Genomic DNA, 26,604 nt, shown 5'->3' on the forward strand with positions numbered 1-26,604 from the left:
AGGGAGGAGAGCCAGGGCTGGGCAACAGCATGTTCTTCCTGCATTTGGGGTCACAGGATGAGCACGTGGCCTGTCTTTGGGTTTTAGGTCCCACGCGGAAGATGCCCCCCAGTGCCAGTGCCGTGGACTTCTTCCAGCTGTTTGTCCCCGACAATGTGCTCAAGAGCATGGTGGTACAGACCAACATGTATGCCAAGAAGTTCCAGGAGAGATTTGGCAGCGACGGTGCCTGGGTGGAGGTGACGCTGGCCGAGATGAAGGCCTTCCTGGGCTACGTGATCTCCACCAGCGTCTCCCACTGTGAGTCTGTCCTCAGCATCTGGAGCGGTGGCTTCTACAGCAACCGCAGCCTGGCTCTGGCCATGAGCCAGGCCCGCTTCGAGAAGATCCTCAAGTACTTCCACGTTGTGGCCTTCCGCTCCAGCCAGGCCACGCACGGGCTCTACAAGGTGCAGCCCTTCCTCGATTCCCTGCAGGGCAGCTTTGAGGCCGCCTTCAGGCCGTCCCAAACCCAGGTGAGCCGGGGCTTCTGCCAGCTGCCCCAGTGCCCGTCTGTGCCTGGCTGGTGGTGGGACTTGGGTTCTGTCCTGCCCTGCCCACCCAAGGTCCCTTCAGGTCACTTCTGTTGTTCCTTGTTCTGCTGACCCCTACCCCAGTGTTGATTGGTGAGGATGACGGGAGGAGAGCTCTCACCAGAGTTGTGGCTTGCTCCTGAGGGGCCACTGTCACCTTTCCAACTTTCCTCCCCCAAAGTGTGTTCTTCAAGATGGCACCTTCTCCTCATGTCCTCTGGACACGAGCCTGCTGGTGGTACAGAGGGGCTGGACACCTGGGTGGCACAGGAAATGAGCAGGGACAGCTGTAGACCTTCAGGTCCCAGGGGCAGCTTAGGTGCCAACAGCCTGCCAGGACACTCTGCAGAGACCAGTCTCTGCACAAGGTTTTGTAGAGCCCAGGACCCCTCTGGTGTGTCTCCCTGTCACCTTTCCCACGTTCGCAGGAGGTGGTAGCACTGGCTAACCTTAACTCCTAAGCCTCCTCGACTGGTACACACCTGTGCCCGTGGCCCAGAACTTCCCCTCCTGGTGTGCACCTGTGCGTGTGGCCCCCAGCCTCCCCGCCTGATGTGCACCTGTGCCCGTGGCCCAGAACCTCGCCACCAGGTGAACACCTGTGCCCGTGGCCCCTAGCCTCCCTGCCTGGTGTGCACCTGTGCCCATGGCCCAGAACCTCCCTGCCTGGTGTGCACCTGTGCGTGTGGCCCCCAGCCTCCCCGCCTGATGTGCACCTGTGCCCGTGGCCCAGAACCTCGCCACCAGGTGAACACCTGTGCCCGTGGCCCCTAGCCTCCCTGCCTGGTGTGCACCTGTGCCCATGGCCCAGAACCTCACCACCTGGTGTGCAACTGTGCCCCGGCCCAGAACCTCCCCTCCTGGTGTGCACCTGTGTCTGTGGCCCCCAGAACATCCCCGCCTGGTGTGCACCTGTGCCCGTGGCCCAGAACCTCCCCACCTAGTGTGCAGCTGTGCCCGTGGCCCCCAGAACCTCCCCACCTGGTGTGCACCTGTGCCCGTGGCCCCCAGAACCTCCCCACCTGATGCGCACCTGTGCCTGTGGTCCAGAACCTCCCCTCCTGGTGTGCACCTGTGCCTGTGGCCCCCAGAATCTCCCCGCTTGTAGGCACCTGTGCCAGTGGTCCAGAACCTCCCCACCAGGTGTGCACCTGTGCCTGTGGCTCAGAACCTCCCTGCCTGGTGCACAACTGTGCCTGTGGCCCCCAGCCTCCCTGCCTGGTGTTCACCTGTGCCTGTGGCCCCCAGAACTTCCCTGCCTGGTGTTCACCTGTGCCTGTGGCCCAGAACCTCCCCTCCTGGTGTGCACCTGTGCCCATGGCTCAGAACCTCCCAGCCTGGTGTGCACCTGTGCCCATGGCCCAGAACCTCCCAGCCTGGTGTGCACCTGTGCCCATGGCCCAGAACCTCCCTGCCTGGTGTGCACCTGTGCCCATGGCCCAGAACCTCCCCTCGTGGTATGCACTTGTGCCCAGGACCATCACAACTGCAGTGAGACAGACTCTGGAATCCTCCTTGGAGTAGCTTTCCTGGTCTGGCAGATTGGGAGGCTGTAGGTGGAGCAGGGTACATCTCATCTGGGAGGTGTAGCCTGGCTATGGAGTGTGGCTCACCCATATGAGCCTGTTGCCTTGGGCCATTTTGTGTGGAAAGACGCTTCCTTCCCTTCTGCATCCAGAGGCTCACTGACCGTGTTGTGTGCCTTCCTTGACGGGCTTCTGACCCACCCCTGATGTTCTCTTCTGGAGCCCCTTCTCAGCTCCACTGTTCCACCCTAACCCCACTGGAAGCCACGGGCTTTGTAGGGAAGACGTCACCAGGTTTCAGGTCTGTGGGGATCTGAAGACCCCCTGAGTAGCTCCCCTGCTTTCTGGAACTGCTGGACAGGCCCTCTTGTGATGGCCAGGTGTTTGGGATGGCTTTCTGTCCTCTGCTGGGCAAATGTGTCCATTGTCCAGGCCCCACGGTGCCTGCATTCCCCAGATCCTGATGCTGAGTCCCTCCCATGATGGGTAGGGCAGCCGAGTTCCACCAGCCTACCAATAAGAACAGGTGCTGTCTCTGGGGGACACAGCACTGCCTTGTCCTCGGCCTGCAGTGGTTTTTATGTCGTTGAACACTTGTGTGGTTGGGAATGACCCAGGTGGGAGATGTGTTAGCTGCACACAGGGAACAGAAACAACCACCTCTGACCATCCTGGGTCAGACATCTTGGGGACGGCAGGCCTGCCATGTCCCTGCAGTTCTCAGGAGTCCCACATCCAGCATGTTGGTTGGTTGATATTCAGAGTCTAAGGGCAGAGTTGCTGGGGACCCTCTGGCTCCCCGTCTAGGTGAGCCTTGTCCATGGTGGTGCTCATGTCTGTGGCATACTCACTGTGCGCTAGTCCTGGACTGCCTGTGCACCCCTGTCTGCAGGCTCAGTTCTCTGTGCCCTGATTCAGGATGTTCACCATGCCCTCTGGTATGCCTCAGGGCCCTGAGGGGACCTGAGATCCACAGACATGTCCCTAGGCAGCTTTGGGCCTGGGAGCTGGAGGGAGGCCCTGTAGCCCTTCAGAGCCCTGAGCAGGCAGCAGCTGGATGGCGGCTGCAGGGCGGGTTTTGAAACGGGACACTCTGTCCCTCTGCTCAGGCATGAGGACGGATTTGCTCCGGTTCCCGGGAGGTGCTGTGCCTGCTCCCTCTTGCCACCCTAAGCACCGCAGGCCCAGCCCACCACAGCCTTTGGAAGGCTTGCAGAGCCCCAGAGGACCTCCTGTCATAGCCAGGTGGGTGTGTGCCCCTGCCTGTGTGGCATCCAGACAAGTACAAAATGGGACACGCTGCCTTTTTCAAGACCAGAGCCAGTGATCAGAGATGCCTCAGGGTTGTGCAAACAGGCAAATGGATGTCCTGTTCTTACACACCACATGCCATCTAGCACACTCAGAGTAGGCCATCATGCACAGGGGCCCTGGAAGTCGCACCTGTGCCAAAGGCAGCATCCTCCCCTGGGGGAGAGGGGACTTGTGGCATGAGTATTTCCAGAGCTGGGCACCTGTGCACCTGCCGAGCTTCATACTGACCCATGTTCCCTTGTTGACAGAAAGGAGGGTCAGGCCTGGGGCCCCTGCTGGGCCTGCAGGGTGTCTCACACATTTGTGCCCAAGGGGTATGTGCTGCGGGTGCTGTGGAGTGTGCCTGCTGGCCTGCTGAGCAGGAGGGCAGTTCCGTGTCCATGCCATTGCCCACCGTGCCAGAGTGGGTCCACACAGGCTATGAACACCTCACGACTCGCATCCCAGCGATGCCAGGAGCCAGGTGTGAGGGCCAGGGAGGCTGCAGTCAGGCATGGGACCCTGAGAGAGGCCGGGACCAGGCTCGATGTCCCCGTGTTTCCCACAGCAAGCACAGCGGGCACGTCCCCAACTCAGACCCTGCAGACATTAAAATGGAATTCCAGGTGATGGGAGAGGAGAGGGCGCCATGCAGTTCCCAGTGGTGAGCACCTCCATTCCTGGTCAGACAGTGCTCTGACAGCACCAGGGACCCAGGGAAACAGTGTCAGCTGCTGCCTCAGACCTGCTGGGTCAGAGCTACATGTGGGCAGGTTTCCTGGGTGACTCCTTTGTTGACAGTGTTCCTGTAATGGCACAGAGTACTTCAGACTGGACTGGTCAGATCTGCTGCTGTGGCCCAGACACAGCCACAGACGACACACAAAGGAACGCGCTGAGCCAGTTCCAGTAGGACTTCATTTACAAAGCGGGGGGAGGGCCAGCCGGGGCTGGGCCTGCTGACCCTGACCAAAGCACTGTGACCGTTCCTGGAGCTGTGTCGGTGCTGACTCCCTTTAGTTTGAACAGACACGTATTCTGGTTCACAGTTAGCTTTGGAACACGACTGGGGGGAGCTCGTTCTTAAAACCCACCGGCAGCCTCCAAGACACTTCTGCTAGGAGAAGCGGCCCTTGGACCCCTCGGAGCAGCTTCGTTGACCTCTTATTGGAAAAGCCACATAACTTTGTAATGGGTTGGCAGGGAACTGGGCCACCTGAGGCTCTTGCTGAGAGGGGACAGTCGGCCTGGGCAGAGGAGGCTGCGGGTGACAGGAGAGCTGACCTGGGACCCTAATGAGGGAGGTGGCAGACCCCCCAGCTTAGCCCTCGTGAGACCCCTGCCCACCTCAGCATGAGAGAGACAAAGAGAGCCTGTATCTCCTTTGTTTCTCACGAGTGGAAGTGGGACCCGAGTGTTTAAGATAAGTGTTCGTGCATTTTTGACTCTGCAAGAGAGAACTCCTCAGCCTTGGAGCTGTCCACTGTGGACAGGGTGTCCTGGCACAGAGGTGGGCACCCTCCACTGGATGTGTCCAGCCAGAGACAATAGGATTATTGCTGGGATCCCTCTCCCCAGCAGTCAGGACTGGGAACGCCGGGCCCATATAGCAGTTCCACGGATGGCGTTTGCTCTCAGGGTTTGTGCTCAGGGCCCCTTTCTTGCTGCGTCTTCCCTGGGAAACTGTAAATACTGACGCTTCAGCTTGTGGATAAGGACACTGCATCAGAGAAGTCAGGTACCTGGCTGAGGCCACACAGCCAGCCAGAGGCAAACGGGAGCTGAGCTCACACTGCCTTCCATGGGAACTTCTGCTTTTCCCTGGCAGGTGCTACACGAACCCCTGATTGACGAGGACCCCGTGTTTGTTGCCACGTGCACGGAGCGTGAGCTGCGAAAGAGGAAGAAGCGGAAGTTCAGCCTCTGGGTCCGGCAGTGCTCGTCCACCGGCTTCATTGTCCAGGTGCTCACAGGGCCCCTGCCACCTGGGGACCAGCTCCCTCAACACTCAGCCTCTAGAGGCGCCCACATCCCCCTGAACTGTCCCCAAAGATGCCTGCCAGTCCCTAGTTGGCCATCAGCACAGGTGTCACGGTGGGCAAAGGTGCAACTTGTGCAGTCCAGGGGGAGAAATAAAGATGTCCACATGCTTCTGCCTTTTCAATGCTTTATCCACTCAGATCACTCAGTACAGTTTCAATATATAGGTTCTTAATTGAGAAAATGACAATCTTTAATGCTGGGCACTGCAATAGACATAATCAATCCACAGCAAACAATTCTAGGTTAATCCTAAGCACTGCAGACACACTTCATCATGACAGGCTCATGACAGACATTCCCTCTGCATGCTGAGTTAAAGTGCCAGGTCTTGGGCTGGGGATGTGGCTTAAGTGGTAGTGCGCTTGCCTGGCATGCCCGTGGCTCTGGGTTTGATCCTCAGCACCACATACAAATAAAGATGTTGTGTCCGCCGAAAACTAAAAAATAAATGAAAAAAAAAAGTGCCAGGTCTAAAGTCTCAAGCCCTAGGCTTTAAGTCCAGCAGATGCCCACTCAGACCAAGGTGATCAGGTCAGGAACCGATAGAGGCCTCACCAGGGTCAAGATGTGGCTGCAGAGTTTGAGAGCAGTGAGGAAGATGCAGAGGATCAGCAAATGATGAGAAGAGTTGGGCTGTCAGTCCACGTCCTCATCAGGCTTTCAGTGTGAGGGCATTAGTGTTGGCTGGCTGAACATCTGTTCATCTGCTCCATCACTTATACTAAATTCGGGGGCTTCTGACCACCCTTTCTATCCTTATCAGCGGCCACTGGGTTTCTCAGTGACGTCATTTGCCCTGGGGTTAAAGCATCTGGTCTGGTGGTCCTCACCTGGTTTTCTTGCCTCTCCCCCTTATCGGGCGAGGACAACATGACAGAGACTTCACTCTGAGTTTGTCAGGGTGGGGAGAAGTGACTTGTTTACCTCAGGCTGTGCCTGAGGGCCATATTGGAGGGCTCCATAGGCACCTAGAGAGATTGCAGGTTTCCAAGTGGAGTTTTAAGATGGAGTTGCTTAGACTAGGGCCTCAGGCCATCCTCACAACAGGCCACCAACCCACCAGTGAAATTGGCCTTCACTGGGGGCACGCGTGCTATTGGCCCTTCAGGACTGATGGCAGACATGGTTCCTGTCCCAGAGGAGGTGGTGTCGGAGAGGGGGCAGCAGGCTGGAGACCAGAGGGCGATTCCTAGGTTAAGTCCCTGGTGACCAGAACAGTTCCGCCTGTGTGCTCCCACTAGGCTGCTGGCCTCGTGGCTGCAGACCTGGGCCCAGCTGCAGGGTGGCTGCTCACCCCTCTGTCCTGAGCTAGGACTGGTAGGAAGAGTTGCCTGGTGTCTCCTGGCCACCTCAGCTCCAGAGCCGCACCCAGGAGGGCACCAGCTCTGGGGATCTCCTCCATCAGTGGCTGGGTCCTGTCTTTCTCCTGCAGGCTGAAGGACTCTCAGGTGGGCTGGGCCTGATGTACTGGGTGCATTCTGTAGAGACAGCCACTCCTTCCTGCAGGGAGTCTACCAGCCTTGTGGATCCCGCACACCTTCTGTTTGCATTGTGCTCACCCTGAACACCAGGGACGGGTAGAGCCTGGGGCTTCTCCAGCAGGAGAGACTGCATACTGATTCATAGCACGTGGTGTAGTCCTGAGGCGTGTACAGGCTGCAGGCTGAGCCTTGGCCCCTGGGAGCAGAGGCGGCTATATGCTTAAGAGTGCCATGTCCAGAGGCAGTGGCTGAGCAGTAGCCTTGCCGAGCTCCACCCAGTGGCCCCCATGCACTGGCTCATGTTCTGAGGGATGTCATCCGCTGTCAGCTGCAGTCTGAAAACATCAGATGGGAAATTTCAGAAATGGTCAACACACGTTTTGGACTGTGCACTGTTCCGAGTGTGGTGAAGGAAGCTCACTGTCTGTGCTGCCCGAGACCTGACTCATCCCTTTCCCAGCGAATCCACCTTGTATGTGTTACCCACCGGTGGGTCCCCAGGAGTCGTCTCAGTCACCAGGTAGACTGTTGCAACTCTGTGTCCAAAGTCACCTCATAATGGTGAGGTGATGGTGCTGGCTGCTCAGGTTTGCCCAGAGAAGCTGCTTCTTCTAAATGAAAGAGGAAAGTTCTTGACATAGTAAGAAATAAAAAAAAAAAAAAGCCCACATGTTGAGATCGTCAGTAAGAACAAATCTGCCTGTGGAATTGTGAAGGGAAACGATGCTCCCGACGCTCTCTAGTTTTGCTGTTGCGCCTCACACTGCAAAAGTTATGGCTACAGCATGTGACCAGATCCAGGGCAGTACCACTTGTGGCTTTGGGCACCCACGGGGGTCTTGGAGTGAACCTGAGGACCGGGGGTGCCTGAGCACAGCACCCCTCCCACGTGCCCAGCTTGTACTGCAGGACGGTGGCCTGGCAAGGTGTGCCAACAGACAAGGAGGCAGGGCTCCCGGCAGCCAAGCGCCTCGGCCAGGCAATCACCCGACCCAGCTACAGCTCCCTGGCCTGGCCCAACATCCCGCCTGCGGTCCCCAGCTTCTCCCACCGGCAAACAGGTTGAACTCATGTGGCTGTCACAGGGGCAGCCAGGTGACCTGACACCTCCATCTGCCCTTGCCCTTTCAGGGGGCAGAGGTGTGCATGTTGTGCCGTCTGCCCACTGCTGGGTTCCCCATGCCATCCCCTTCTCCTTGCCCCATCGGCAATGAAAGAGTCACCAGTTTTGTGTCCCCAGATGTGCTGTGCACTCACAGTGGAGGATCCTGACCCCCTCTGAAGACAGGAAGCAGGGCAGGGTTAAGACTAGGTAGCCAGCAGGGTTTCCCTGGCACTCTCCTGGCCTCCCGGGCACCACAGCCATAGCAGAGCCATGTTGGCTAATGCGTCTGGACCTCGGGGTCTGGCAGGAGCTGCAGCCAGCCCTAATGCTCCCTGGAGCCCCAGGGAGAGAGGACTCAGTTCTGCTTCTCAGGTCTGGGGCACTTTGTAAGTAGGGCCAGGTGAATGCCATCTCATAAGTGGTCTCTGAAGTGCTGAAACCCCAGCCTTTGTTCTCTCAGTTCTTCTGTCACAGGGTCAGTATAGAATGGGCAGCATCCGCAACAACATCCTGGGCACAGCGTAGCCATAACAGCCTTCCCACCTTTAATTCCATTTTTTCCAAAGTTAAACCATGTGGTGGCCGTGCTGTATCTCAGCAACTCTGGAGGCTGAGGCAGGAGGATCACAAGTTTAAGGCCAGCCTCAGCCACTTAGCAAAGCCCTGTCTTAAAAATAAAAAGGACTAGGGACAAGGTTCTGTGCCAGAGCATCCTGGGTTCATTTCTCAGTACCATGTGCATGCATGTGAGAAGACAAAGGAGCAAGAAAAACTTTTCTAGGAAAAGTGAAAAGCTCGACATCCAAAAGGGACATGTCCTGCCCTGAAGAGGTTTCCAGCCCACTCTCTGCACAGGCAGGAAAATATCCTTGCAGACTGTGGTTGGCAATTACCTAGCCAGCCTCCAACGTGCGATCCTCCTGCCTCAGCCTCCCCAGTTCTGGGATCACAGGTGTGTACCACTGTGCCTAGCAAGATCCCGCTTCTTTTAAAAGCAGGCCAGCAGATGCTTGTCCCGAGGCTGTAGGCTTTGCTGCTGCATCGGACACTGCCTTAGAGAGCACCCAAGGAAGAAGGTGTGTGGCCTCAAGGACACTGTGGTCTCAGAGGCTGACATGTTCTTCAGGAGACTCCAGTCTGGATATGACCAACACAGCGCGCGTCCTGGGGATGAGACTCCACTGGAGCTGCTCCTCCGCTGAGGGGCCTTCTGGAATTCTCAGTCGAGGCCACCGGGACAGCCAGGCCCCGCAGTCTGGCAGGGGCATGGAGTAGCCAGACTTCCCAGCACCACTGATGCCAGGTCCTGGGTCCTGTGCTGGGCAGGGCCTGTGAGGCTGCCAGAGCTTCTCACTGGTTAAGTGCAGACCCCACTCTGTGCACCACTGTCCAGACGGGCATCCTGGGGTCTAGCTGTCTACCTCTGGCTGCAGGCTGCTTCCTGGTTTCCTGGTGAGACGGGAGGCCTCTGCCACAACCCTTCCCTTGCAGCGGTATCCTTGGGCAGAGAAGGGCTGCCCTGGGGGATCCATCAGCCTCCTGCAGCTGGACGCCCTCGCCCCGCCTGCCCCAGGGTCAAGGCCCTCGGCACACATCAGGGGTGCTCAGCAAAATGGAGCAGGAGGCCAGCCTGACTCTGCGGCCTCATCGTCTCCAGGCCACGGGAGGCCGTTCACCACAGCCACAGCGCAGGTCCTGCAGGTGCTGCACGTTCCATGTATGCTGTGGTCAACACTGCCACGCAGGTTCTTCTGCCGTGGTCTGAAGTGTCTTTTTCTGGTTAAATGTGTTGGCTATTGAGGATCAAGCATAAGTCCCGGATGTCTGTGAATACAACAAATACGTCGTCATATAGAAGTGGCCCAAGGATGTGTCCAGTGTAGGCGTGCACACGCTTGAGTCATCTCTCGAGTCACTGCTGCCCCTATGGGGACACGTTGCCGTTTCTGTTACTGCACGTTCTGCATGTGACTAAGCCACCTGCCACCCACACATCACGGGGTCATCTCACCTGCTGCTGACCCCTCTTGGTGGCTGCTCTGAGGTCCAGGCCTCACCACGTGAGGTGCTGGGGCCAGCAGGCTTGTTTCACATCTGCCTGGACGTGCTTTGCTGCCATCTCCAGCCAGCAGTGTGGAGCCTCTTCTCTGCCTCAGGAGGCCCTCGCGTCCCAGCTCCTCCCAGGCACAGGAGCTTCCCCCGCGCACATGCCTCCTGGCCGTTCATGCCAACAGGCCTGCAGCAGCCCTGCCAAGGGCTTTGGTATTCCCCTGTGAAGGTTTAAACTAGCTCAAGGGCATGTGTCTGGGAAGCCTCAACCACTCGGCATCAGAGCCAGGCCAGGTTTTTCCTGGAGAAAATGGGATGTCCCAGAGGCCTTCACCTGAGGAAGGGGCTCTGCTGCTGGCTCTGAGGGTGGAGCTGCCGTTGGTGGGGACGCAGCCCAGTCCCTCATGGCCAGTAGGACCAGGACCTCTGTCCTGCAGCCACAGGAAACAGAAATGCACCTTGTAAATGGGACATGCCAGTGACACCTTGACTTCAGCCCCGTGTGATCTGGAGCAGAAAGGCACCACACCAGGCTCAGACCTCAGCCTGCGAGCCGTGAGCTGATAGACTGGCATCTGCAGCCACCAAGTTGGTGCAGTAAGAAAAGGGACCAGCAGAGCATCTTGACCTTCAGTGTAGACGGACAAACAGTGCCCAGCTGTGGCGTAGGTGGAGGTCACCTGCAGCAGATGAAGACCCCTGGGCCGCGTGGCATCCCGAGATTAACTCACCCAGCATCACGCTTCCCGTTGTGGTGGTGACTGTTTTCTGAGATGCTCTTGCTGAGCCAGGGCCCTGCGTCCCATCCCAGATGCGGATCAGACCTTCATTTGCCCCCCTGTTAGGACCTCAGGCTCGTGTATTCTGCGAGGGATGCCTCAGAGCTACTGGACAGGTCGGTCCTGAGAGGGCGCTGGGCTCTGCCTGGGCCCTCTGTCTCTGGGCATGGTTGGCTTCTGCCTGATGCACCCACTCCCTCCATGGTTGGAAGGCAGTGTACCCCCGGGGGTGGGCAGGCACAGGGCAGTGGTAGGGACTGGTGAACAGCTGCCCAGAGGCCCTGGGAATGCTCCAGAGACACCCGAGCTCCTGGTGAGGATGCTGCCAGCCCTCTGGGGAGCCTCTCCTGGCTATGCTATGGGCAGGACGGGAGGTTCTCCAAGCTGCCTTTCCCCGAGCCGATCCTTTGGGCTGCACGTGGAAGGAGCATGGACACTGCTGATTGCACCCTCCACCTGCTCGTCCTCTCTGCTGGTCCTGGGCCTTGGCAGGCCCCGTCCCATCTCCTGACCAAAGAGGTGGCCTTTACTCTCGTTCCTGGTAAACACCGGCCAACCCATGCTTCAGGATGGGATAGTGCTTGTGTCTACCTCAAACTCAGGGTCAGAGCTGTAACTGCTGGACCTTTGCCACCCTGGCCCCTACCTGAAACATTAGGCTGAGTCACCAGCCGCTGGGGCTGCAGGCAACCTTGAGTGACACAGGGCCACCGTGGTGGAGAAGACTTGGGGTAGGGGTTGCCTCCAGCTCCGGCCCAGAGGAGACCCACTTTTCCTGCAGCTTTGGGGGTCTCTCCCGACGGCGCCCTGAACACGTGGGCCTCTGGTGTCTGTTACAGATTTACGTCCACCTGAAGGAAGGCGGAGGTCCAGACAGCCTGGACGCCCTGAAGAACAAGCCTCAGCTACACGGCATGGTGGCCAGGAGCCTGTGCCGCAGCGCGGCCGGCAAGAACTACATCATCTTCACGGGACCCAGCATCACCAGCCTGACCCTGTTTGAAGAGTTTGAGAAGCAAGGTTTGTTCAGCAGGTGGTCCCAGCAAGCCCCACCTCCCTTCCAGGCAGATGCATGGGTCGGGTGGAGGGTGCAGACCACAGGCTGCCAGGTGAGGGGGAATCGGTTCCTCTCTCCACCCTGTGAGCCTGGACCCTATGGGGGCACTGATGACCTCCAGGTGTATGTGTCCTGGGTGTGGGGTCTGGAGACTCCTGAGCTTACCCACCGTCTCTAGGTGGCCCTTCCCGGCAGGCAGATGAGCACTGTGCAGACAGGACATCTGCTGGGCCTCTGTGTCCTAGGCCCCTACACAGACTGGGCCAGGCTACCCTGGCTCAGGCAGAGGCAGGACTGCAGGAAGAGGAAAACTGGACCAGGCTAGGGTGGAGGCTGGACCCAGGTAGCTCAGGGGAAGCACGAAAGGTGCCCACCTGTGCATAGTGGCCCCTACAATCACTGTTGCTCAGCCACAGCACAGATGTCTGGCCTTAAAACTGGACCCTGTGAGTCTGGTGGGCAGACAGCTTGCATCCTGGGCTTCTGCTGCCAGTGAGGTGCAGGAGCTGCCAGGCCTCTGCTCCTCACAGGCTGGCCACTCTGCTGGGCTCCATTGTAAGTATGAGTGCCATGGCTGAGAAGGGGAGAGTGGCAGGAGATTGGCCCTGAGAGGCAGCCACTTTGGGAGAGTGTGGTGCTACTGTTCAGGGAGGGCCACAGCTGGTGCTACCCTACATGTCCTCCAAGTATCCATGAGTGGTGGTGTAGCCCTCAGGATGTGAGTGACAGTGCCACTCCCTGGCTTACCTCTGCCTGCGCTGAGAGATGTGGGGCTGGCTCAGACAGCGTGGCCTGTGTGCTGGGGTGGGACTGGCGCTGGGCAGAGGGAGGCTCTGCAGGCAGTCTGGGGTGTGGAGCGTATCCCTGGCCATTGGGCTGCTGCTTCAGGAGCTGGGTGTGCCGCTCCTGGGAGTCCCAGAGTGCTCCCAGCTCAGGAAGGCAGCAGGATGAACGGAAACCTCCCAGCTGTAGGAGAGTAGATGTGGAGTTGGGAGGTGTGCAGGAGGCTAGGCGACGTGTACTTGGATCTCACTGCCCCCTTAGAAGCACTTTGCAGGGGCTGCTGTGCATGTCCTCTGCAGCAGGGGCAGTGCTGCACACTGGGGCCAGGTGCACACTGGGGTTCCTGGGGCGGTGTCAGCCCCAGACCTGGCTGTAGTATTCTGGGCCGCACCCCTCCCCATGGGTCACACCCATCCCCATGGGTCACACCCATCTTTGCCCTACCAGCTGTGACAGGGGCCTTGGTCTGGAGGCCCGGTGGCGCCTTCTGTCCTAACACACTGGGGTAACACAAATGCAGAAGCTTCTGGAGGCAGACAGGGCACAGGCTTGTCACTGTGCCAGGCCCCAGAGCTCCGTGGACAAAGGCACTGTCCAGTGCATGCAGGCCTTCCCTGCAGTCCAGCAGATGTCCTCCAGAGGCTTTGGGAAGGCCCCAGAGGGCAAGGCCCCAGCTGGTCTCAGCAGATGGGTGCCTATGTGACCTGCGTCTCTCCCACCAGAGATCTACTGCTGTGGCCTGCTCAGCTCCCGGAAGAGTGACTGCACGGGACTCCCACCATCCATGCTGACTAACCCAGCCACACCGCCGGCCCGCGGCCAGCACCAGATCAAGATGAAGGGGAACATGTCCCTGATCTGCTGGTACAACAAGGGGCACTTTCGCTTCCTGACCAATGCCTACTCCCCAGTGCAGCAAGGTGAGCCCAGCCATGCGGGTGCTGGGGGCGAGGGTGTGGCCAGCCCTCTGCAGGTCTTGGTGGTGTAGGACAGATGAGGCTGGCCACCAGAGGAATTTCCAGGAAGCAGGCTTATTTATTTCTGCAGTGGTCCAGAGGGTCTGATGCCTAACATCCTTGGGCCCCTGGTCTGGAATGGGTTAGGCTCATGCTCAGTGGGGGCTTACACCAGGCACTGGTCATAGAGCCGTCACTCTTTGTCCCATACTCTTAGGTCAGAGAGAGGTTTCACAAGTTCTTCCAAGAAAACAAGCAATAACTTTTGCACATCGAGCTCTCTGGAGACAGAGCCCATGACACCTTTTGTCAGAAAACCTGGCATTAAGAGGAAGCTTCAGACCACATTGAGCTCTCTGCAGAAACCCTGTGAAGTCCTGTTGACACTCTTTGTAAAATCTTGCTGACAAGAAGCCTAATTATGGTGGGGATCCCTGGAGAAGCTTGATTGGGGTGGGTCTTTGTGGTGGGGTACCTGGTGGTGGCAGCAGTGATGTGTGGAGTGCACCCAGACAGCCCTCAGTGGCTCTGCCGCCCGTCGTGTGGCCCCAGGATGCAGGGCTGGGCCACGGGCCTGACTGCGGCTGTGGTGTCAGGAGGCGGGCATGGAGGGCGCTTCCTGAGCATGAGTTCAGCCTGGCCAGCTGGGACACGGGTTTCACCCCACTGTGCACAGGGCATGGTGGCTAGCCACATCTGTGAGGCATTTACAGGATCATTGTGTCATTGGCATTTGTGACTGCTCGGCCTTCCAGGTGTCCCCTTGGGAGTCTGTCTACCTCTAGCAAGGGCCTCTGCTGGCCAGAGGCTGCATGGTGTCACTGCGAAGCTCCTGGGAAGAGCCTGGGGAAGAGCAGGCCCTTCACAGGAAGGCCACTATGCACCGGTGAGGTGCTCCTCACGTGGTCTATGTGCCATTCATGTCCTTGCCCTCCACTGCACTCTGGGTGGGGACGGTGGTCTGGGGACTCAGTGCAGGGGCTTTGTTCCCTGTGGTGCAGGGGCACAGGAAGCTGCTCCAGGCTGCGTCTGGCATTGGAGGGAGGCACTGGGCTTGGGGTGGAGCCTGGCAGCTGCTTCCACTGTCCCCAAGGGTGCTGAGGAGAGCATGCTCTAGGGGCCTAGGGGCAACCTGGGGAGGGACCCTCTCATCAGACAGGGGGCCTGGTGGGAGCACAGGGGTGTGGGGCAGGAGGAGCCGGTAGGAGACTCTAAGAGTTGGGATGAAATGTTTGTGTGCAGCCTGGTGACAGTTCTCAGCTATTTTGACATCCAGTCCCAAAGCCTCAACTTACTGCAGCATACCAAGGTATAGGGCTGCTGCCACTGTGGGAAGGCCAGGCTCCAGGCCCTGAAGGCCCCGAGAAGAAAGGGCAGGTGGGCTGGGCGGCTGGGAGTGGTGTTCTGTCCACACCTTAGGGCACTTTTGTTTAAGGAACAGGAGGTTTTCTTGGTCTACTTAAAAACAGTTTAAAAAGTGCCCATCCTCCAGTCCTCCCATGCCCTGTGCAACGTGCCAGTCCCTGAGCCACTCGGGCTCTGCGTGACGGTGAGGTCAGGGGCTTCAGACAGAGCCTTTGGTCCTCTGGTGTCGTGTTCCATGACTAAAACACGCAGGGTCACTCCAGGGGAACTGGGCTGCACGAAATAACCACACAGAGACAAGAGATGCCTTTTTCTTTGGGTCCTATGGCAGCTCCTCTGACCTTAGGGGTCTGTGGAAAGAGACAGAGAGAGAGAGAGAGAGCAGGTGCTGAACCCTTTTATTGGAGAGAAGCCATTCAAATGAGGCAAGGGGTCAGGTTTCAGGGGCTGAGTCTAGCTTCATGATGTCTGCTGTCAGCAGGTTGACTGACAGCTAGGAAGGCCTCACCCAGGGGCAGAGCAAGAGAAGGGGACACACAAAGGGAGCTTCCATGGAACATTCTATCCCAAACAGGGCAAAGTGGGGTTGACTGTAGCTCAACTCCAGGGATATGCCCACTCAGAAGACTGGCCCTGCTGTCCAAGCCGGGAAAAGACCGAGTCCCAAGTCATGGCACTACTGCGCCAGACCACAGTGATCTTTCAGATCCCCTGGTGAATCAGGACTGGAAGATGTGGTCACTCGATGTGGCTCCCACAGTCTGGGATCATTTCCTCAGGAAGATCTGGACGCTTGTGTGGGGCCTTCACTCTGGGCTCCCAGTGTCCCTCCCAGCTGCTGAGTGCTGGGACAGCAGTGCCTCCCTGGCCCTGATGACAGTGGCCACAGGCTGGACTTGATCACTGGCTGAGCCACAGGGACCCCACAGGGACCCATGTTCTTCCAGCTTCTCTTGCACCTCTTCTTTTTAATCTGCCCGGCGCCAGGGCTGCCAGTAAGGCCGCGTGTCTCCACAGCTCTCGGCGGCCTGCGGACTCTTCCTGTGCATGTTTCTGGTGACAAGTTCGCCTCTTTCTCATTGATCTGAAAGCAGAATCTCTCTCTGCACTTTCCCCTTTGGTTTTTTTATCTCATGCTCTAAAGGGTTTTTATTTCTCAGAGGCAGACCTGCTGCCTGCTGCCCACCCCGGATGGTGGACGCCCCCTCTGCTGAGGCGAGCCTCAGAGGCTTTACCTTTGTGCAGGCTGGGGTGGCTGCATGGGGTCATGTGGCCATGGAGCACTGGAGAAGGCCCCCTTCCTGTTCCCTTGGTGGCCCAGATGGGGAGCTGAAGCCTCCCGTGTGCTGAGGCTGCTTCTCAGCCTTCTGGTTCTGGCTTCAGAAGATGCATCTCCGCCCGAGCACTCCAGGAATCCTTTCCTCCTGGCTCTAGGAGCCCTGGACCCTCCCAGCCTCTTGCTTCATGTCTCCTGCTCCCCATGAGTGTCTGTTCCCATTTGAGACCAAGCTTTATCAAGGCCAGTGAGGGAGCCACATCTGCCAGTCCCTCGGCCCTGGGCAGAGGACATGGGCTCTTGCAGGGCCATGTGGACCTGAAGAGACAGACATGCAGCAGGGAGACAGGGCCATGCTCCCACGTCCTCCCAGGGCTCCCGGTGTCCTTCCTTGAGCACTGGTGCTGGGAGGAGAGCCTAGCCCAGCCATGCACCTCTTCTCCCCACTGTGCAGGAGCTGCTGGCTCAGTTGGAGCCCGTCGTCCCACAGGAACACACCACTTTCGCTAGGACTTGGTCTGCTCCATGCTGCTGCGATTTCAGTCCTCTGAACTCAGTCCTTAAACAGCCACTAGAAAGGGCCTGTGCCATGACCCCCATGCCGTGACCCTCCGTGCTGTGACCCCCTCATGCCAGGACCTCCTGTGCTGCCGGGAAGCCTGGCGCTGCCAGGAAGCCTGCCGGGAGGCCTGGGTGCGGCTTGGCCACCAGCAGACCTGGGGCGTGGGTAGTCTGGCAGCGTCTTGGGCAGCAAGATGAGGAAGAAGTGAGCCTCGGTGGGTCTCAGGCCTTGCTGGTGGGGCCTGTGACCCTGCGGTGATGGTGTCAATACTCTGGTGTATCCCAGCTGCATCCACACAGGAGAGTGTGGGGGGCGTGTGTGGCCATGTCTGAGCAGCAGCGGCCGCCACTCCATCCCTTCCCCGGGCCCTGGGAGTCCTGGGCAGCACAGTGGTCAGGCCCGAGCTGGAGGGAGCTGGGCACCCTGCCCAGGAGGTTTGTGGCTGGCACTGAGCACATCCTCCCTGCAGGGGTCATCATCAAGAGGAGGAGCGGGGAGGTGCCCTGCCCCCTGGCTGTGGAGGCCTTCGCTGCTCACCTCAGCTACATTTGCAGATACGACGACAAGTACAGCCGGTGAGTGTGACGAGCAGCAGCGGGCGAGGGCCTCCTCCACCCGTCAGAGGCCGGCCCGTCTTCCTGCGCCCCTGCACAGGCAGCCTGAGGTCATTGGTGAGGGTGCCTGTTGGGACGCAAGCCAGAGATAGGATGCTGGTGTGTGACACCTTGAGTGTCCCGAGCTCCAGAAAGGGCAGCTGCTGGGCCTGCATATGGTCTTTAGCCCCAGGGTGGGCCTACAACCCAGAATAGGCTCGACTGGCCAGGCTGGTGGACATCTGCTGAGCCCTCCTGGGGCAGCTCCCATCTTCGTGGCCTTGTTCTCCAACCCTGCCATCTGAGGAGTCTGCCCGCCCCTACAGTCCTCAGAAGGACTGTGGCTCCCAGGCTGCACACCTGGCGCTAGGCTGTGCTCCTCGCCTGTGTGTGACGTTGGCGTTCATCCAGCTGAGGCTGCCTGCCCAGCACCAGGCTCAGATACCTTAGAACCAGGTGCAGAAACCTCAGAACCAGGCCAGGCCTGGGCTGCAGGGAGCTGGGCACTCTGCACAGGAGATTGTGGCCAGCACTAAGCGCATCTTCCCTGCGCTCTCACAGGTGGAGCACACAGGACAGCAGGGTGGGAGCAGAGGTGGCTGGGAGGAGTCGTGTCCTCAGGGTGAGCCCAGGGCCAGCGGCTTCCCTGAGGGCAGCAAGGTGGGGCCTGCTGGTGTGGGCAGCGGGCCGGCCGCAGGCACTAGTGTCCTGTGGAGTGGCAGCAGGCCAGCCGGGCTTGGGGCTCGGCGCCTGGCCCCACTCAGCCTGCCCGTTGTCTGCTTCAGGTACTTCATCTCCCACAAGCCCAGCAAGACCTGGCAGCAGGTGTTCTGGTTTGCCATCAGCATCGCCGTCAACAACGCCTACATCCTGTACAAGATGTCCGACGCCTACCACGTGAAGAGGTACAGCCGGGCGCAGTTTGGAGAGAGACTGGTGAGGGAGCTGCTGGGCCTGGAGGACATGTCGCCCGCCCACTGAGGCCAGCCCCAGGCGTGGCAGGAGGAGGGGAGCCTGCCCGTCAGGGACCCTGGTGAGGTTAGCATCCAGAGAGGCACGAGTCCCTCCAGGGTGGAGCCACAATCTTGGCTGTCCTGTCCTCCTGATGCCCTGGAGCCTGTGAGGCTGCGTGCACAGTGCCTGTTGCCCGTGGGCTGATCAGGAGCCGGACAGGCAGAGAGGACAGTGGCAACAGCAAGCACGGGCGTCGGCCTGGTCGGTATGGAAGCCTGGTCGAGGCCTGAGCAGGCGGGCGTCCCAGTGTCTGCCTTCTGTGAGCAGCGTGATGCCACCAGACGCAGAGCAGGGTGGTGTTGCTGCCCAGGCCCCGTGGGGCTGGGCCACGGTGCCCCCAGAGGCTGCAGCCGAGCGTGATGCTGTTTTTATTTAAATCTCTCTTCAGGTTATTTTCTTACTGTTGCTTAAGGTCTACTGTAAAGGGGTGCCCTTCGTTCCCACGCACCCCCTTGCATGATCAGTTCTGTGTCTGTGCCCGTGGCGGGCAGGAAGGCCGCTGGCTCCCAGGACACTGGCTGCAGGCCAACAAGGGTCAGGCAGCCTGTGGCTGCAGAGTCTGTCACCGTCACTGACAGAATTACTTATTCTGTAAAGAAGCGTAATGCCAGTGAGGCAAATGCCCTGCTGTGGATCCTTGCTTGCCACGCGGACCCTTGCTGGCCGCCCTTCCTCCTGGTCATGATGTTCGCTGCTCTGGTGAGCCCTGACTGGGACCATGGGGACAAGCTGGGTGGGGCGTGATTTGACACAGGGCTGCCTTCCTGGCCATGCTCAAGGCCTGGGGCTTCTCCAGGGTGGCCTCACCTGGGGACAGGTGGCCCTCTATCCAGCAGAGCTTCTCAGGCTGGGGACACTCCGCCTCCTTCACCCAGGTGAGCCGGCGTGCCCCAGCATGCTCCAAGCCCACGTCACCTCTGCACCCTAGTTGCAGTGGCCACCTCACCTGTGGTTTGAATTCGATGCCACGGACCGTAGGCCAAATCCTAGACCATCTCCAACACCTCTGCCTGCCCTTGGGGTGGACTGGAAGCACTTTTACCACGTGGAGAAATATATTTTTAATCTGTGTTGCTTTTCTACGGGGCCCACTGTTTCGAGTTGACGTGTTTCCGACACTTAGGGAGATGGATGAAAGCGATGAATTTCCTTTTCTGTCCAAACAAGTAAAAAAAAAAATAAAGTCTATTTAGATGTTGATTCTTTGTAAATACATGGATTTGTTTCAAAGGTCAGGATACACAGCTTGCCCACTGTATGGACTGGCCTGTGTCCTGGTATCCTGGACCCCTGAGCAGCTCATGGATGAAATCCAGCTGAGTTTCGACTGCTACAGATGTCTGTGGCCCCTAAGTGCAGGGGTCCCTCGCCTGATGTCCCACTACCTGTGATCAAGCACCATCCCAAGGCACTAGGTAGAAAATTCCATGAGGACCAGTTCCTGAGTTCTAGACCATCGCCGGGCAGCTGCTCCGTCTTGCCAGCCCCAACTGTGTCCAGCATGAATGCACTCACCACAGGGGCACAGGGACTGCCACATGCTACCAGGTGTCCACTGGGGTCCTGGAGCATAGCACTGGATGAGGGGCCAGTGGCCGTGGCCTACTGCAGTGGTCTAGTGTGGGCAGGTCCTGTGTCTGTTCCTCCTGAGACCCACAGAGGTAGGGGTCTCGCCCAGACCTGCTTTCTGACCTCACCTAGCACCTCCCTGGGGACCCTGTCAGAAAGAGCATGTGCCCCTCTAGTGTAAGCAGAGGCTCTGGGTCGGAGGATGGCCTGCCTGGCTACTGCCTATCCTCTCCTTGGGGAGACCTCAACTCCCCAGGGGATGAAGCCCAGTCCTGACTCAGCTCCTGGGCAGATTGCATGCCAGGAGCACAGGACCCTCCAGGGACCCACCTAAGGATCCCTTCCCTCCTCAGGGGAGGTGGGACACCAGGAGCACAGGACCCTCCAGGGACCCACCTAAGGATCCCTTCCCTCCTCAGGGAAGGTGGGACACCAGGAGCCTAAGGACCCTCCAGGGACCCCGCCTCAGGCTCCCTTCCCTTTTCAGAGGAGGTGGGACACCAGGAGCACAGGGACCTTCAGGGACCCCGCCCCCAGGCCCCCTTCCCTCCTCAGGGGAGGTGAGACATCAGGAGCCCAGGACCCTCCAGGAACTTCGCCCCAGGCCCTCATTCCCTCCTCAGGGGAGGTGGAACTCTGGGACCACAGGACCCTCCAGTGACCCTGCCCCAGGCCCCCTTCCCTCCTTAGGGGAGGGTCCCACTAACTAAGGGCCAGGCCAGGACTTGGACAGCGCTCCTCTGGGGCTCCCACCTGCACTGCTGCTTCTTTTCCCCAAGTTGCCCTCCAAAGCCCAGCTGATACCCTTGGGAGATATCCACCTCCCTGGGCTGTGCATCTCAGCACATCCGGGCTCTCATGCTGGCCACTCTGGCCGCAGACCTCACAAACTTGGTGTGCCTGAGCCGTGTGCGGAGCGTGGCTCCCGCCGGCTGTGATGCAGCCAGGCACCTCACTGTATGGCTGTTGCTCCAGCCAGGTTGGTCACAACCAGGCTGGGTTGGTCTCAACTCTGAGGTGCCGTCGAGGACGTTGCTGTGGCCTCTTGTGGTCCTTTGTGGTAGCAATGTGGGGAAGGGTACCCAGGGGAAGCACTGGGGTCTGAGATGGCCACACCTGGGAATCCTCAGGGCTCTTGGCAAATGAAGGGGCAGGCGGGGTGGGCGAGGGGTGAGGGCCAGGGGGACACTGATGCAGGAGCCGACGCCCTTGCTGGGAGCACCGCTGTGGCCACAGCTGTCCTCTCGGCCCAGGAAGAGTCCTCAGAGGTAAGACTGTGTAGCCATCTTCTGTGACCCAAGGATTCCTGTGTAAAGTGAGGTGGCTGACCTCTTCCCCAGGCTGCCCCCATCCTTGTGGGGAACAGGGGTTGGGACATGTGCTTCTCTGCCTTAGCAGGACGTGATGTGCTCTAGGCCCTCCTGTGAGCCAAGACTGCCCCACCCACTGTCCTCTGCACAGTTGCCTTCTACCTCCCGGAGGACCCTCCCTGTTCCCCACATCCCCAGACCTTCCCTCTGGGCACCCTCCCTCCCACACACCACAGCAACTTTTACCGAAGGCAGGTGCCCAAGCCTGGGGACCTTCCCCTCTACAGCAGAATCCAGTGTCTCACGTGGCCAAAGCACTAACAGCAAAGCCACATGTGGGACTGGCTGAGCCAGGCCCTGCCTCTGGATAGACACTTCAGGGAGCTGCCGTGAGACCCACATGGCCCGGAAAGTGGGGGTGAGGTTTCCTGGACAAGGATGTGTGCTGGAGGGAACCTGTGACACTGCTGGTGAACATCTGCCACTAGGGTCACAGGGCAGGAGCCCAGCATTCCTGCCTGGAGGTTGCAGGGAGGGAAGACAGGGTCCACACTTCTGCCTAAAGGAGAGATGTCAGGATGGCAGGTTCTGGCCTCAGGAGGCAGAGGCGACCGACAGCACTGCCGGCCAGAAGGTCGTGGCTTCGGGGCGGCATCCCTCTCCACCAGCCCCCCAAAAGGACTAGAAAGACACATTCTGTCTCTAGAACCCCACTGGTTGCCTAGCCCTGGCTATGTGCAGCCAGGTGTGTCTAGGGGAGCCCAAGAGGAGGCAAGCCCTGGCCACAGCAGGAGCCAAACAAGGTAACCATGCTCCAGGAGCAACAGTGGGGCTGAGGGGGCAGGGTGGGCCGGGCAGCATTCCTGCGGAGTTGGAACAAGTGAGCGCCCCTTAGGGCTGCTCAGACGCAAGGTCAAGTGCTCAGCGGCAGCAGTAGTCCCTCCCTCACCTGGAAAACCCACTGGCCACAGGGCTCCACTGCTGCTCGCCGAGAGCCTGGGAGTCACCTAAGTGGCAGAAGGCAGCTGGGGGGCAAGGTGTAGCCGGACCTTGGAGGGCTCAACTTCTCTGCCTGCAGGCACCACAGGCCACAGAGGCAGCAGGACAGCCTGCCACATAGGCATTCACAGCTGGCCTCACCTGTAGCGCTTCCAATCAATGCTGCCCCTCCTTGGAGAGAGGCCTTGCCCAGCCTGGCCAACAGAGGGCAGCCATGCATGTCTCCAGCTGCTGTCAAGATGGAGACAGGGAGGCAGGTAGGGCCCGGCTGAAGGTCCCAGGGCAAGCCATCGAGCCATGGGGCAAGCGGCAGGGCTGTGGAAAGGGGCTGCAGAACTCCATACTCGTCTTGGGGCACCTCTGTGGACATTCCCCAGTGGTTGCTGCCCCAGAAACACGCATCTGGCAGTGGAGAGGAACACATGACCAGCCAGGAGGGTGGGCATGCCACTGGGAAGTGGGTGGCAACATGGCAAGTCAGTCCAGGGGTGCATGGGAGCAAGTGGGGAGGAGCCGGCCAGCAGCCAGGGCACGGCAGGCTGGCCCGCCCTGCTGTGACGCAGAGCAACAGTGCTCCAGCCCAGGCAGGATCTGAGTCTGCAGTCAGGTTGTGGTCGTCACCACCCCTGAGGGCGCCCACCCCTCAGGGCTGTTCCAATGCAAGATCAAGTGCTCAGTGGCAGCAGCAGCCCCTGCCCAGGCCAGCAGTCACTCCCTCACCTGGAAAACCCACCAGCCACAGAGCCCCCTGCTGCTGGCTGAGAGCCTGGGAGTTACCTAAGTGGCAGAAAGCAGCTGGGGGGCAAGGTGCAGCTGGACCTCAGAGGGCTCACCTCCTCTGCCTGCAGGCACTGCGGGCTACAGAGGCAGCAGGACAGCCTGTCACACAGGTGTTCCCCACATGGACCCTCACTGCCTCCAACAAGAGATGCCAGGGAGCTCAGGATGGGGTCACGAAGGGCTGAGCGCCTGAAGGGGTGTGCAGGGCCCCCCACAATTGACCTGTGCAAAAACGTAGGCTGTAAGTGACCTATTCATGTGTGTGTATCTATGTAGAGGGATTCAAGGAGGCCCGCAGAAGGTTCCAGTGCCCTCCTGCAATTGAAGGAGTAGGGCAGACCCACGGCCACATACCCAGGACGTCACTGTGCATGCGCGAGCTCCGGCAATCACGGAAGCATGGAGTCCGGGCTCCTGGTCTCCTGAGGAAGACCTGCTTCTTTAGAGGTCACAGGGAGGCACTGGCAAGCACCCATAGCAGTGTTCTCCAGGCCGTGCGTGGGGTGGAGGGGACCCTGTTGTCAGGGTCCACCCCTGGAGCCCACCATGGGACCACTGAGCCTCCCTCTGCTGGCCACTACACTTAGGTGCTCCAGGGACTAGGCCCCTTGGCTCGGCCTCTACCTGCCCAGGCCCCCTCTGGGTGGGCTGTCCACAGCCTGCCAGAGTGCACCCTGACTCACGTTCGTCCTACAAGCACAACATACCTCAGCAAGCCCAGTCTCAGCCCCATAGCATCCAAGTCCCACATCTCCCAAACTAGCCCCTCTCCCCAAGCTCCCTTGTGTCCATGGGGGTAGCAGGCAGTCTGCCAGCCACCTCCCCAGGGGGCCCTCCATTTGCCCCTTCCGCTCTGGGTTCCTCCCTGCTGGAGGTGGGCCCTAGTTTGCTGGTTCTGCCCGAGACCAGGTCCTTCCCTCCCTTCAACCTCTTAGAGGCCTTGCACACACCGAGGGAGTTCGGAAGCAGCAGGCAGCTTGTGCCCTGGGTATCCAGAGCTGGGTCCAGGCCAAGTTGACTCCAAGATGGTTGCTCCATGGATAAGCTAACATTCCCAGCAGTCAGATACCTCCCAGCCCTCTGGGTGAGGAGGTGCATTTGGGAGGCCCTTGCCTTTCTTCTGGGGCCCCGATAGTCTGCCCATTTTACCTCCCAGGCAGCTCATCGTAAAGAGAAGGTGGCCAGCCACCCCGGGCCACATCAACCAGTGCTCCACGCAGGAGCCTCCCAGAAGCCCCTTCAGCTCGGCTTCCACATGCCCAGGCTCCCGCCAGCTGCTCTTCCCAGTGATGTCCGTCAAGTGCCTGCTTGAGCCTCAAGGGTGATCTGTTCTTCCTCAGAGTCAGTGTTAGAACCCAGGAGCAGTGTCACAGCAGCTGGATCCTGAGCAATCTCCTGGCTGTGCCCCAAGGACACCTGTCTCTGGCATTGTCTTGGCCCTTTCACTTGACATCGCAGCAGGAGGAAGACAAAACCACTCGTGTTAGTCAGGGTTCAGCAGAGACTGGCCCACAGATAAACAGTGGGGACAGGGGAACTGGTCACCTGACTTTGGAGGCCCAGTCTGCAAGCCAGAGACCCCAGGATGCTGGCTGTGGCTCTGTCCAAGTCCAAAGGCCTGGGAACTGGGCTGCTGGTAAGTCCTGGCATCCAGAGGCCAGAAGCCTAGAGTTTGATGTTCAGGGGCAAGAGAGTGAGTGGCCCTCAGCTCCAGGAAAGGATATGGTCTTCTGTCCTCCCAGGGGTCCTGGTACACTGGATGGTGCTGCCCACACTGAGGGCCATCCATCCCCTTCACCATGCCACCCAACAGGCCAGCCTCCTTGGGACACAGCTTGGACACTGTTCTAGGCAACCCTTGGCCTCCCAGTGACATCCACAACTAACCAGCACGTCACTGAAGCTCCAGGAAGCCACACTCATCTGTGGTGAGGGAAAACTCGGGTCCAGGTGCTTCCAGGGCAATAGTGACCCTATACCATGGCCCTCTGATGCCTGGCATCCCTGCTACTATGAACGTGGCCGACACTCTGGGAGTTGTCCTTGATGAAACCGTCATAGACATTTTTTAAAAAGTATTTTTAGTTGTAGACGGGCACCATATCTTTAACTCTTCATGTGGTGCGGGGGAGGGAGCCCAGTGCCTCTCACATGCTAGGCACACGCTCTGCCACTGATCCCAGCCCAGCCATGGCATCCTTGTCACATTAATTACTCTGCAGGTGTTTCAAAGTGTCATGTAAGCACATAGCTCTTGCAGCTGAGGTAGCAGCCTGGGCATGCACAGCGAAGGGGACCAAATGGTGTCTTGGTATGACTGGTGGTCTTCGTAAACTCAGGCAGTGTCTTATTCACTTGCAGCTTCCTTGAGGACAGGCTGAGCCACCAGCAGACCCCAGAGAAGTCCCTGAGCAGGGCAAGGGCCCCATGGCCCTGGCACTGTGGGAAGTACACTGCTGGCTGCTCATCAGTGCTGCTGGAGTCCTCCCTGTGATGGCAAGTGGGGCCGGCCCATGTGGTGGAGAGCAGTCACCCCTCCCCTGTCCTCCTGGCCAAAAGAACCCAGTCCCTGGCAGGGACCACATGGAAGTTGTGACTTCTCAGCTTCCCAAGTATCTGAGCCCCAGGACCTGGGAAGTCTCAGGTGTGATGGTCAGCACTGGGAAAGTACAGGAGGTGGCCTACTTTCAGGAGTGCCCCTGCTCCTGTGCCATGGTGGGAGGGGTCACAGGGCCAGGCAGGAAGCACGCTTCAGGTGTCTCGCCCCTGGAATCCTGTTGTCTTCAGATCTTGTCATCTGAGAGAATGACGTCTCTCACTTGAGCTACGGCTGGGGGCTTTCTTGGCAAGCAGAACTGAAGGCTCAGACAGAAGCCCCAGCGCTGAAGGTCAACGCCTGGGAACCACCTCAGCCACTGCTGGATTGTGTATCATGCCACTGACGGAGACCCTCAGGGTCTTGACATGACCTTCTGCAAGCCAGTGCCTTTCTGAAACTCAGTCTTCACTCTGAGTGGGACTCGCCCCATAGGGACGCTGCACAGAGCTGCTGGGACTGCAGTTAAAGGCTTACATCCAACTCCCCTACAGGGCCTTCTTGGGCAGGTGAGGACTAGGGGTGCTTTGCCACAGCCTCCAACTCTAGCACCCTAGCCTGGATGCTCAAGTGGCAGATTCCTCTTTCCTTCTGGACCTGAGGGATGCAAGATCTTTAGAAACATGACACGTACAATACTGTTGAATATACATACATGGAGTGAGTATTTGACACCATCACCGTGACAAGTACCCAGAGACCCCACGACCTCCCAGAAGGGCCACCTGCTGGGGAGCAAGCTGGGACAGACACACTGATCAGGAAGAATTGTCTTTTTAAGGCATGTCCATAGACAGGAGATGGAGATTTTATTTTTCTGGTTCATTATTTTCTGAAATGCAAAGTCAATAGCAAATAGCTGAGTTTGGCTAGAAGTAGATCTGGCCAGCTCCCAC

The 26,604-nt window shown here is 59.0% G+C and overlaps 1 protein-coding gene across 1 annotated transcript in view; it reads left to right on the top strand.

Annotated features, from left to right (window-relative positions):
• Positions 1-19,608, top strand: part of Pgbd5 (piggyBac transposable element derived 5) — a 50,591-nt gene extending 30,983 nt beyond the window's left edge. The window contains exons 2-7 of the mRNA XM_026413480.2: positions 88-515; positions 5,220-5,354; positions 11,688-11,868; positions 13,411-13,608; positions 17,317-17,422; positions 18,226-19,608. Coding sequence (XP_026269265.2) covers positions 88-515; positions 5,220-5,354; positions 11,688-11,868; positions 13,411-13,608; positions 17,317-17,422; positions 18,226-18,421 — 1,244 coding nt within the window. The 3' untranslated portion in view covers positions 18,422-19,608. The remainder of the gene's footprint in view (positions 1-87; positions 516-5,219; positions 5,355-11,687; positions 11,869-13,410; positions 13,609-17,316; positions 17,423-18,225) is intronic.
• The last annotated feature ends 6,996 nt before the right edge of the window (positions 19,609-26,604 follow it).

This window comes from Urocitellus parryii, chromosome 9, assembly GCF_045843805.1.
Source record: "Urocitellus parryii isolate mUroPar1 chromosome 9, mUroPar1.hap1, whole genome shotgun sequence".
NCBI classification, from domain to species: Eukaryota; Metazoa; Chordata; class Mammalia; order Rodentia; family Sciuridae; genus Urocitellus; species Urocitellus parryii.